Source organism: Chenopodium quinoa, unplaced genomic scaffold (assembly GCF_001683475.1).
Source record: "Chenopodium quinoa cultivar QQ74 unplaced genomic scaffold, ASM168347v1, whole genome shotgun sequence".
In the NCBI taxonomy this organism is placed as follows: Eukaryota; Viridiplantae; Streptophyta; class Magnoliopsida; order Caryophyllales; family Amaranthaceae; genus Chenopodium; species Chenopodium quinoa.
Window position 1 is genome coordinate 1,605,304 of NW_018743391.1, and position 12,622 is coordinate 1,617,925.

Here is a 12,622-nt window from a genome sequence, read left to right on the forward strand (position 1 = left end):
ATCATGTGCAATAATTTATGTTGTTTTATACATAATAATACTTTTAACTATAATAGTATGTGTATATAGTATAATATTTTTTACAATATAAAAAAGTATATGTATATAATATAATATTTTATAACACGTGTCCTCCATACCAAGTGTTTGGTTGTTGGTGTAGTGGTGATTGAGACTACACTTGGTAGGGAGGACCTGTGTTCGCTCCCCTGCAACAACAATCGGAAGGGGAGTGAAACCTAATAGCCTATAACAGATCCTCAAATCTGGATTAGCCCAAAGGGTGAACCGGATAGAACACCCAAAACTCAATGCATATATGACGGGAATTAACTTATCCTTTATCTATCTTATACAAAACTCCAAAGTCTAAATTTATTTTCAAAATATAATAATAACATTTGTAAATTTTTGTTAATATGATAGATATAAACCTATCAAAATGTATATATAGTTAAATTGTTTAAAAACTTATATCGAATGCGTAGTTTTATTAAAATTATTTGCATGTAATCATTAAATGTGTTGGATGTTGTGTAGCTATGCAGTGTCCAAAACTTTAATTGACCGACTTTGATTTAGTGATTGTACGGTAAACAGATATTGACTTCGCTTGAAACCTAATAGTCTAATAAATTCTAAATAAAAAATTTAAAACAAAAGGAAATGAAAATAGTAAATGGCTTTAAATATTGAAATAAACATAACCTTTTAAATCAATTTAGCGAATTCAAGAGACAATTTTAAGGCTTTTAAAATTAAATGAGAGAAAATATATGTAAAAAGAACATTTTTAGATATATAAATGTCCATGCACTATTATAAGAGCTTTGTTAACCATTTTATAATTAAGGTAGGGATAAATCTTAGTAATATATACTCCGTATATTTTATTTATATAAAATTATCAGTATCCATACCTATATACGAAGTATTTGTGTTGTATATACTATATTTAATCAGCTGTTGGTTATATATATGACTATTATATAATATATAGTTTTTGGCACAATGCTTAACTTAGGAAAATATATGTTCTGGTAGGTCAAATATAAGGTTATTATTGTGTCTATAGATTTAATGAGTGTGACGGGTAAATAAAACATGTATATATTATATTGATTGTAGCTACTGATGCGGATGGTATGATAAGAAAATTTTAGTAAACACTATAGATTCATCTTTTAAGAAACAAATAGTCGATGCTCAGAAATATGAGCAAGGAGGAGGTCCTAAGAAGAAAATTACACCTATAAAGGTAAATCCTAATGAAATTGAAATTGAAAAAACTTGGGAAGAATTCTTTATGAAACCTGCAGTTAGTATTAGATCAAGTAAGATGTTAATTGATGAATCAGGACTACTTCATATTGGAATGAATACAAAGCCTAAATTACAGAGAAATCTGAGTTTTAGAACACCAAGTCTAAGTAGACAAAATTCAACAATAATAAAAATGAAAAAACAAGGTGATGAAAAGCCAGAAGAGGATGAAGAAGAAATATTAGTTCTACTAAAGAAACTAAATGAAAATTATGAAAGCAAAAAAGCCTTAAAACAACCGGCAAGGCATAGCATTGATATGGGATCATGTTCTAATTTCGAGTTAAATGAAGATCCAAATAATCCTATTGATAAAAGGAAGGTAATTGGATATAAAACCAAAACTGTAAGTGAACCAGTATATGAGGATGAAGTTAATATGCAAATGGAAGCTTGTAATGAAATATCCAGTACTAATCCTAATAGCATTTATATTCCAATTGATATATGCATTGAGGATTACAATAAATATAGATTATGTGCATATATTGATAGTGGTTGTTCTACATGTTTTGGAAAGAAATCATTATTTTCAGAATTCTTGTGGAAAAAGGCCGAAAATCCTATGCAAGTTAGAATTGCTAATAATAGTGTCATGATGCATACAGAGATAATTGAAGATTTAAAATAAGAAATTGGAGGAGTTCAATGTGTTATTCCCATTTTATGGGCAACTAATCAACCTAGTCATGATATGATAATAGGAAATAATTTTCAAAGATTATACTCCCCATGCACTCAAACTATTGATCAAATAATCTTTACTAGTAATGGTCATTTTGTTCCCATACAGAAAAATAACAAAGGCATATACTCATCAGACAATGGAATTTACGCGCAGCCAACGTGGTGATAGGGTTACTCCTACACAACGAGAGGTTGCACTTAGAATTTCTGAGTGTGATTCATCATTAATATATCAGATAAATAAGCAACAAGAAAAACTATGCGAAAAATTATATTTAACAAATCCTTTAGAACATTGGGAAAAGGATAAAGCATTTGCTAAGATAACTCTAACAAATCCCAATAAGATTATTAGATTGAGACAAATGGTTTATACCTACCCAGATATTCAGGAGTTCGATGAACAAATAAAAGAATTGCTTAATAAAAAGCTAATTAGGAATTGCAAAAGTCCTCAAAATAGTCCAGCATTCATGGTAAGAAATCATGCAGAAGAAAAAAGAGATAAAGCTAGAATGGTTATTAATTATAAACAACTAAATGATAATACTGTTTTTTATGGCTATTATATTCCTAATAAAACTGTGTTATTTAATAGAATACAAGGAGCCATATCATTTTCTAAAATGGATTGTAAGAGTGGCTACTGGCAAATTAAAATGGAAGAAGAAAGCATTCCTTTAACTGCATTTAGTGCCCCTCAAGGGCATTATGAATGGCTAGTAATGCCTTTTGGATTAAAAATGCTCCACAAATATTTCAGAGAAGAATGGATAATATTTTTAGAGAACTTAATCATTGTTGTTTGGTCTATATAGATGATATTCTAATATTCTCAAAAGATTTAGAACAACATAAGAATGATCTTAAAGAAGTAACTCAAAAATGTGCAGAGCATGGTATAATCCTTGGAAAGGATAAATGTGTTTATGCTAAACAAGAAATTGAGTTTCTTGGATTAGAAATTAAAGCAGGACAAATAATATTGCAAAAACATATTTTAGAAAAGATTGAAAAATTTCCTGATAAAATTGAAGATAGAAAGCAACTAGAAAGGTTTCTAGGATGTTTAACCTATGCTTCTGATTTTATAGAAAATCTTGTTTTATTAAGGAAGCCATTACAGAAAAAACTCAAGAAAGAAATAACTTGGAACTGGAAGGAAAGTGATTCCAAAATTGTTCAAGATTTAAAAGCTATGTGTAAAGACCTTCCTGTACTAACACTACCTACTAGTGAAGATGATTTAATCCTTGAAACAGATGCTAGTAATGAGCACTGGAGTGCTGTGTTAAAAATAAAAGAAGGAGAAAGACTTTGCAGATATAGCAGTGGAAGTTTTAACAAAGCTGAGTTAGACTATCCTACAATGCAAAAGGAAATCCTTGCAGTTATTAGAGGTTTCGAGAAGTTTTTAATCTTCTTAGCCCCTAAACAGTTCTTAACAAGAACAGATTGCAAAGGCATACTCGGTTTTGTTAAAAAGAATTTGTCTAATATGCAAGCGCAAGGGAGACTCCTGCGTTGACAATTATGGCTTAACCAATTCTCTTTTACTGTTGAACATATACAGGGAACAAAGAATTCTTTGGCAGACAGCTTGACCAGAGAATTAGCTAATGTCGTCCAAGAAGCTCAAGACTACACAAAAACCTCCTGCATACCAACTTCAAAAGATGGATGTAGAGAGGAAAACTCTCATTGATGAGACCGAGAAGGCAATGGAGCGGGTTTCACCCTCCAGTTGGGCCTTAATGCAAGGCTTGATCACATCAGCAAAACAACGTTCGCGAGATGGTTTAATTAAGGGTTTCAATCGGGCAGTCCAAAGGATATTGATGTTCGAGATAACAATTATGTTATTCCAGCTCATTCCTGATGTACGAGATACAATATTAAACAAAATAAGAGATAATGATTTTAGGACATGGTACGAGTTGGTGGCTACAAGGTCCAGTAAATTCTTTGATCTTCGAGATCTATGGGGAGAAAGAGTAGAGTTTCCCAAAAACTCTAAAGTTGCATCATTGCGAATCTACCCATATCCTCTTAATAAAAATGCTCCATTCATTAGTATACATTACAAGGCTTGGGATTATAGAATGGTACATGATTTCTATGAATTCCCTACTCCTAATGACTCTTTCTTTCCAAGACTTACAAAGTTCCAGCAGTACGCATTCAACAAGGTTCGAAAATATTGTGATGACAAAAAAGACGAATTTCGGTTAAGCGTAAAGGTACAATGTGCTAATATCAAAGTTAATGAAGGAAAAGTTAGTCCCCCGCATTACTTAATAGTATTTGGGGGAGTGAGGTATTGCAAAGATCCCATACTAATTCGTCAGAAGACGGTTAGAAATCCAACTGAAGCAAGAGCATTGAGATTTTTCTACATTTCACAATATCTTAACGATTTTATATAAAGGAAAGAAATTCCTCTTGTCATATTTCGTGTGGGTAACACAACAATTGTGGCGCCTAACGAGATGAAATAATATTTAGTAGATGGCATAAACAATACCGAGTCAATCTACAAATATTTAGAATATATCGAAAGAGGAAAGTTTCTGTCATTTGAAGGCTATGAGTATCTGTTTGAAGCTTTCATGAGTTGGGATGAAGAGTATGCAGCCAAATATGTCGCAGAACTTTGCAGAGAGAATCTTATTTACGAAGACAGTAAAGATAGTGAGGGAGGCCTACAAGAAATGATGATGGATGAAATTATGAATGCATGAGCCCACACCAGCAATAATTCAAGGCATCTTTACTGTAGCCACGTTTGGTTAATTGTTTCTGTCTTAAAGTATCTTTGTAAAAAAGCAATGGTGTAGAATTGCTTGCTGAGTCAGGATAAGGATCCTATGTAAGTTTGCTTCCCTATATAAAGGGACTTAGGTCAAGAAGTGAAGGCAGAGTTGGAAGAGTTAGCTAGAGAATTGCCCTGAAAGCATTAGAGAGTCCTCTAGAGAAAAATACTCACCTTAAGAGACAGATTGGTTCTCCATCTCTCTTAAAGTAGAGAAACTCTAGTTCAGCTTATGTCTGTTTAAGCTTTTAGTTTGTGTGTTTGTTGTAATATATGAGTGTTGTAATCTTTTCAAATTAAATAAAAGTTTCGTTCAAGAAGGGAACGTTATCCCCTTGAACCTTATATATCAAATGAGTTATCTATCTATTTAGTTCCATCATAAACACAATAAGGATTGTCTAATTAGAGATTACGGTCTAAGGTAGGAAACGAATTAGATCTGTGCTGAGCCTGATCTAAGGAAGACATGGTTGGGGTTAGCTACCTTGATAAAGCCGGAAGCTCGGAACGCCGGAGGTTCCATTGTCGACTAAGTTCAGGTATTGGTCAAAACTCTCTAGTTAAATAACTATTATTGCGAAGCATGGTGGGCTTTTAACCTGTTAAAATAATTTATTTTGATGTATAAGTAGTAGAGTTGTGATAACTAGTACCGTTAAAAGTCATTTAAGGTAATTATCAGATCGAATTATAGTAAAAATCAGTGTAATATTAAAAACTGTTATTTTAAATTAAGGTACTGTTATTAATTTATCAAATACTGTTATTAAGTCATTAAGTACTGTTATTTATCCTAAATAAAAGATACCAAAAAAAAAAAACTGACGTCACTTGGTATTGGGCGAGGTAGCCTATACCGGGTAGCGGTCCATCATCCCCCCTATGTAGTGTGGTACTGTGGTGTACTTATAATAGAATGCAGCGCAGACACAAGACGGACTGCAGCAATGTCATCACGTACATCTCAGATCCTTCCAAGGCTATATTCAATCGATAATCTTAGAAATACGAAGCAATTAAGATGGCGAAAAATGTAGATTGCTTTGTTTCCATAAAAGTAGGTAGGGAACAAGTCCAAAAGGCTTTTCTTAAATCATGTGAACCTCAATTTTCTTAAATATGGTGAAAAAATGTGTGTTACAACTATTAAAAACCGAAGGAAATACTACCTCCGTTTCCTTTAAATTGACACGTATTCCTTTTTAGGAAGTTTTTTTTTAGTTGACACATTTCCTTTTGGGGTAACTTTTTTACCTTGAATTTACAAGCTACCCCATTTGCTTTTTCATTCTCTCTCACTATCTCTCCTCTCCCTAATATATATGCCTAAATCAAACGCGTCAACTAAATAGGAACAGAGGAAGTAGTATTTAAGGTCAGTATTCTACAACCTTGCTCTTGTAGTTCCTTAACTAAAATGAAAATTACCTTGTGGAACATTTTATACTTTCTTTGTTCTCTTTTACTTGAAACAATTTGAGTTCAATCAATTATACTACATATATCTAATTATTAAAAAGTAATAATTATTTTTAAAACATATTAACATTCCTAAACACCTAATGATGCGAGTAGTGGAGTACCATGTTAATTGTCTAAGCTCCTAAACTTTGCTTTAAAAAAATAATCAAAAATGCCATGTCATTTGTTCAGTACCTAAAGTTTGCCAAATCAGCTAAATATTTAATGATGACTGCCTGAATTTACTATTTATGGTTGTTGAGGACTAAAATGTCATACTTTGAAGTTGAAGGACTAAAATACTAAACTTTAAAGTTAAGGGACTAAAAACACACAAATAACAAAGTTTAGGACTGTATTCTATCTTAACTCTTTAAATACATCTTATTTATATGAAAAGTGGCGCAACTAACCTGAAATGGATTGAGTAGAAAGAATGGACAAGAGATTCCCTGCAAGATGGAAACTATGAAGTAAAACCAATCCTGCAAGAATTGAGGAGAATTATGTTTTTCTATGTTCTAAAGTAAAACACAGCCCTATTCAAAGTTAGGCGATTGAAATAAGCATGAATCACATCATATATAATCTTTATTAAGTGACCTTCAGTCTGTTTAAAAAACACAAGCATTTCTAGTTTTCTACAACTGATAGCCTTCATAGAGAGTACAACACAATATCTCCATACCAAGAAGTACTATCGCCTAAACAATAAACATTGAAGCCTCGGAAGTAAAAGACTCAATCAGTAGACGCAATTACTCAGTGGTGGTTTAATAAAACCATTAAGCCTCCAGTGGAAGCTCTCCACAGTTGATAATTCTGCATGGCTTGCGAGGACAATCTGATCTGCTTGTTTCCGTGGATTCAAGCTTTCGAACAACATCCATCCCATCAATAACATGTCCAAATACAACATGGCGGTTGTCCAGCCATGGGGTCTGCAAAAATGTGAATGCAAAGGAATCACAAATCTGGATAATGCTTTCACTTTGATCCTTAAGGTATCAGCCTAATATGACATGACTTTGCCAGTGTAGAAATGACTTGACTTTCATTTTTGGCTAAGAACACCGGTTGAGCAGCAGCTAAAAAGCTAATTTTACAGACAATTGAATTACAAAACACATTATTGGCCACTTTACCACATTAATAAGCTAAATGCATGGGAAAGAGGGTAAAAATTCACGAGGAAGCATGGTTTATATTAGGTCCCAACTCCCAATCCAATTTTTCTTGCTTTCACGTATGTATCCTCGCGTATATTAAAATGTCCTTCAAAAATAATTTCTCAGACATTAAAGTAATCGGATATGAGCTGAAACTCAAGAGCTAGCCGTTAACACAAGGCAATTTTTGCAGTTTGTAAAACTACTTGAAATTTTTGTTCTGAGAACTCAGATTTTGAGAGGGTGTTTGAAATCCTCATGTCTTCAACCTTTCAAATTAGTATCCTCATTAAGAAACAAAAGTTCCACTATCATACTATCATAGCAAGGAATATAGGGGAAGGTGACCCAACACGAAGAAGCAGATGTAAGAAACTGCAAATTTTAATTCTATAATAAATGCAAGCTTCTAAGCCTTCATTTCATCCCTCATTTGAACACAGAAAGTGTTGGTTTATAAGTCCACAACACTCAAATGTAAGGGCAAGTCAACATCAGCATCATCAAGTTTTTCCGGCCCTCTACAGCAAGCATGAATAGCTAGTTGATACTAGACATTGTAGCTACAGGTGTGAGTTCAAAGAGTATACACATATAAAAGTATATGTTAAACAGATTTTAATCTGTCCATTTGTAATAAACTGAAACAAAATTGAGATAAGATCTTTCAACTCACTTTTACAGTGCAAATGAAGAATTGGCTTCCATTGGTACCAGGACCAGCATTTGCCATGCTCAACACACCAGGTCCAACATGTGTCACTGCAATATAAAATAAATAATTATGTAAAAAAAAAAAAACCATAATTCAGAGATACGAAACTTTCAGATGTCATAATTTACAAATGGGGGTAGAACAATCTCTCACTGAGTAACAGAATACCATCTCAACCCACTTTGAGCAAATTAACTGAATAATGTATCATTTTCCCTGTGTGCTACACTTACATGTAAAGTTTTCATCTTCAAATTTGGCACCGTAGATGCTTATTCCTCCGGTTCCCTGAAAGAAGCAGGATTACCCAAACTCAGTCACTTAATGTTACAGATCCTGAAACAAAGCCACCAAGGTAAAAAGATGGGGATAACAACTCACATCTCCTTCAGTGAAATCCCCTCCTTGAATCATGAAATCTTTAATTATGCGGTGAAAGTGGCTCCCCTTGTAACCATAACCTTTCTCACCTGTAAAAAAAATATCAGGCATCAACCTTTTAAAGATAGCCTAATCCTCATTTGTTGCTAGATTAAATATCAGAAGAACAATCTTACTTCTAGAATTATTAAATCCCATTAAAAATAAGAAAGGAGAAGGATTTTCTAAGTAAAGTTCAAAATGGTCTTCCTCCTGTTTTGTTGTAAATTTTATGTTGGAAGATTTTCTATCCTAGACAATCTGTTTCTGTTAAACACGGTGGAACAAAAGCCTTTAGTGCCACAGGCCCCGCAGCAATACATTGTAATTGTCTTACTTGGATTAAAAAACCTTTCAAACTTTTTTCAATACACCAAATAATGCTGAAAAAGTACAGAAAAGGTTCTTTCACTTAGTTTAGAAGGTAATCTTCATCACATCACATTTTAGACCAGATGAGCAGATACACGTAGCAGAAAGATAGGAATCACAGGATGCTAGACAAAATAACAAATAAAATTTACCTGTGCATAGGGCACGGAAGTTCTCTGCAGTTTTTGGAACCACATCTCCAAATAAGCCCATAACAATTCTTCCTGCGGGCTCTCCACCAATGTCTACATCAAAGAAGACTTTTGTTGTCACTTTTGCTTGCACGTCTTGAACCTAATCACCAAGTAAATTTTATATAAAAAAATCTTAAGTTAAGGACCATGAAAGAAAATTTAATCTGCATACCAATAAGGGTTACATAAAGTAATTAAATAAAGCACAAAGTTATGAAATATTTGAAGCAGAAAATTAATGTGTGGAACATGAAATATAATTGTTGGCCACCAACACTCACAACTTCACAAGTCACAAACCTATCATCTCAATGGGGCTATTTAACCCAAATTTCCAAATTTTAGAGACACTACTCTTTCCCAAACTATTATAGGTGCCTACTGGGAAATTTACTTTATTTAAGTAGCCATCAAACTCACACAAAGATAAACCAGTTTATGAAGGAAATGTGTCCTCGACTTTAGTGCAATTACTTAATATAATTATGGATCGTATTATGGAGATAGTAATTCGTTTATTTGGGTCGTCTATACGTCTTGCTAGAGAATGCTATAGAACTTTGGGTTAGTAAGTAACAAACCCGAAGCCCGCCTAAACGGATCCTACAAGGTCACACATTAAGATTGGATCAATAAAGAAACCTGAAGCACAAAGTGGGCCTTAGGGTGACCGGCCAAATAGGGAAAGGGGAGAGAAAACCCTAACCTAATTAATAATAATATGATTATATATTAATTAGTTAGGGATAATTAAAATACACAGTATTCAGTTTTCTGAAAAACAACGTAAGTTTTCTCTCAATATTTTCTCTCTAAAATTGGTTCTCAACTCCAAGAAAGGTGAAAGGTTTTTCCCGTCCAACTAGCATTGGTGGAGTGTTGATTCAATCCGGTGGACCAAATAGAGGAGTTGCAATTGAGGCTCTTTATCTCCGGTAGAGAAGAAGATTGCTAAGAGGATTCACGCTTCAAAGGTTAATTCTAAACTATTATGTGATCTTTATTTGTATATGCATGAGATCCTGTTTAAGTGCGTATGAATGTGATTCATGAAATTCCACTTAGAGTACCTAAAACCCTACAGTTTATGCATATAGTCACACACAAGTATCAGTGATAGCAGGATGTTTGGTAGTGGAGTAAATGACTCTTTTCAAATAAACAATTTATCACATATAGGCATAATCAAGTTTTACTTAAATATAACTTGATCGTGCATTTGGTAAATTTTAACGAAAGTGTTACACTAATACCAGTTTAATGGGTCTAGAAGAACCTAGATTCATTCCATTTTTTAAAAGTCCTTTTTTTCTTATTTGCATCAAAGAAAATTATCATGACAATCGGCCTTGTTTTCTCGATGAAACCCCTAGTTCAAGTGATAATGATGACTGACTTCAACATTCCACAGTCACACATCAAATGCACCACAGTGACACTGACACATCATATGCACCCAAAAATATCCAACTAATACATAAAAGTAGATAAACAGGAAACTCACATCAGTTGCAGAGCTCATACAGCGAATACTACGTCGTGGGATTGAAGATGTCTTTGAAACTTTACACCCAAAGGCTGATGCAGAAAGATTAGTTGATGACAACCTACTTTCTGAGTAGCTTGCTGATGCAGGTAGACGGTAAGATTGTGGCAGGTTGGTAATGCCAGTAGAGATAGGCAATCTTTGAACATGAAACCGAGTTTTGCAGAAGCTACCCTGAAAATTCAACCAAATTAACACCATTTTTTGCACTACTTATTTCTCAAAAAGAAATTAAGAACTAACATAGATTTCTTTAAACCCTTCTCCCTCCCCTAAACCAACAGCTCTCAAACCCCATCTCCCACCTTATTGACTGTTCTTAGTCTAACCTTTTTCAACCTTCAATCAACATTTTCTTACTCAAACAATATTTTTAATTATATCATCATCAATTCATAGGAAAACAATTTTTCCCAATGGGGGTCTGTGACATTTGTTGCTCTCGCACTCTCCTAACTCAAACTGCTTGAAACTACTCCGGATACCCGGGTTAGTCGTAACATTACTAGTTCAAATTACAATATCAACGTTACTATTAATTCGTAACAGGTAAAGGGGGAATTGGGGAAAAAAGGGTAAACCAAATTTGTAAATTGCTGAAACTTATAATGAAATGGATTAATAACAATTAAATACCTTACCAAAAGATAGCAAATGCGATTCAAGAATGAACATTACATTACACTTTATTTATAGGGTTTTAATACATGAAAAAACAAGAATAAACCCTCAGAATTGATTCTTGGAAGCAGAAATTAAAACGCAAGAAAATAGAAATTGAAATTGGAAAGTGAAGAACAAGGGGAATTACCATTTGTGACTGCAAGTTAAGAGCTGAGCAAGACGCCATTGTTGTAAATTGTAACAGACTTTGGAGCTAATGAGAGAAAATGGGTTTGCAAAGTACTGCTTAGAAATGGATAATATTTGGAGGGCTATTTTCTATAGTTGTACCGTTTGCACTCTCTAAACGCCAAACTACATTCTAGATTTTTTCTTTTTTTTTTAGTTTACAAAAACTTCGAATAATACTTGTATTAATCCTGTATTTGCGGGTGTTTGTTTAGGCCGCAATTAAGATTATAGAGATTAGGGACGTGTTCGGCAAAATATAGTTGTTAATTATTAACTGGTTGTTAGTTGTGAAAATAAATACGGAGTAATTAAGTATGAGTGTTTGATAAAGTAGTTGTTGACCTGTGTAAAAAAAAAAAAAGTAGTTGTTGACGAGTTGTTTAGTTGTAATGTAGAAGAAAAAAATCCAACAGTTAATTAGCTTTTCACAAAAGTTAATAATATTAACCACTAAACTCTACTTCCACCACTACATTGCCAAGCATTCGTACTTTTACTAAGTGATGGTTTGAATTAGTCATACCACTAAAAGCTATTTAAAATTTACTGTCGAACACGCCCTAAAATACACCGTGAAAAAAATAAAAATAAAAATGCAAAAGGTACATAAAATAGCCTTTTAGATATAAAACCCTAACTTTTAATTAGTCACTAGAGATATAATAACCCTATAAACTTGCTATTCCGTAAGTTAGCTGCACAAAATCTCATTGTATATTAGGGATTTTATCTAACAGGGACACGATAAAGTCTTATAGAGTTATAGGAGGCGGCTCATTGGGCTCAACCTAATTGTTCTTGAGAGTTAAGGATAGAACCCATCAATATGGCAACAAAGCGAACCAACCCAAAGAGGAAGACAAAGTTACAATGGAAAACTCAAGAACGAAGATAAAAATCCACCTTTGCACCATAGAGTAGTACTGAATAGTAGCAATCATTTGATTTACAAACATTCAATGCTCTCTCTAAGTGACTAACTCTTCCACAACTTTTCTTAAACATAAGAATATTTAACTATAGTGAAAATGTGTATATCATACAAAGTAAATGTTCGACGTTGTT

At 33.3% G+C, this 12,622-nt stretch overlaps 1 protein-coding gene across 1 annotated transcript; it reads right to left on the reverse strand.

Annotated features, from left to right (window-relative positions):
* Window positions 1-6,843: 6,843 nt before the first annotated feature.
* LOC110738684 (peptidyl-prolyl cis-trans isomerase-like) lies at window positions 6,844-11,696 on the reverse strand. Its single transcript, XM_021919084.1, has 7 exons — window positions 11,514-11,696; window positions 10,661-10,876; window positions 9,115-9,256; window positions 8,552-8,640; window positions 8,404-8,458; window positions 8,132-8,217; window positions 6,844-7,227 (listed from the first exon to the last, which is right to left on the reverse strand). The coding sequence occupies exons 1-7, from the start codon at window positions 11,550-11,552 to the stop codon at window positions 7,072-7,074; spliced, it is 783 nt and encodes a 260-aa protein (XP_021774776.1). The 5' UTR covers window positions 11,553-11,696; the 3' UTR covers window positions 6,844-7,071.
* Between the last annotated feature and the right edge of the window lie 926 nt (window positions 11,697-12,622).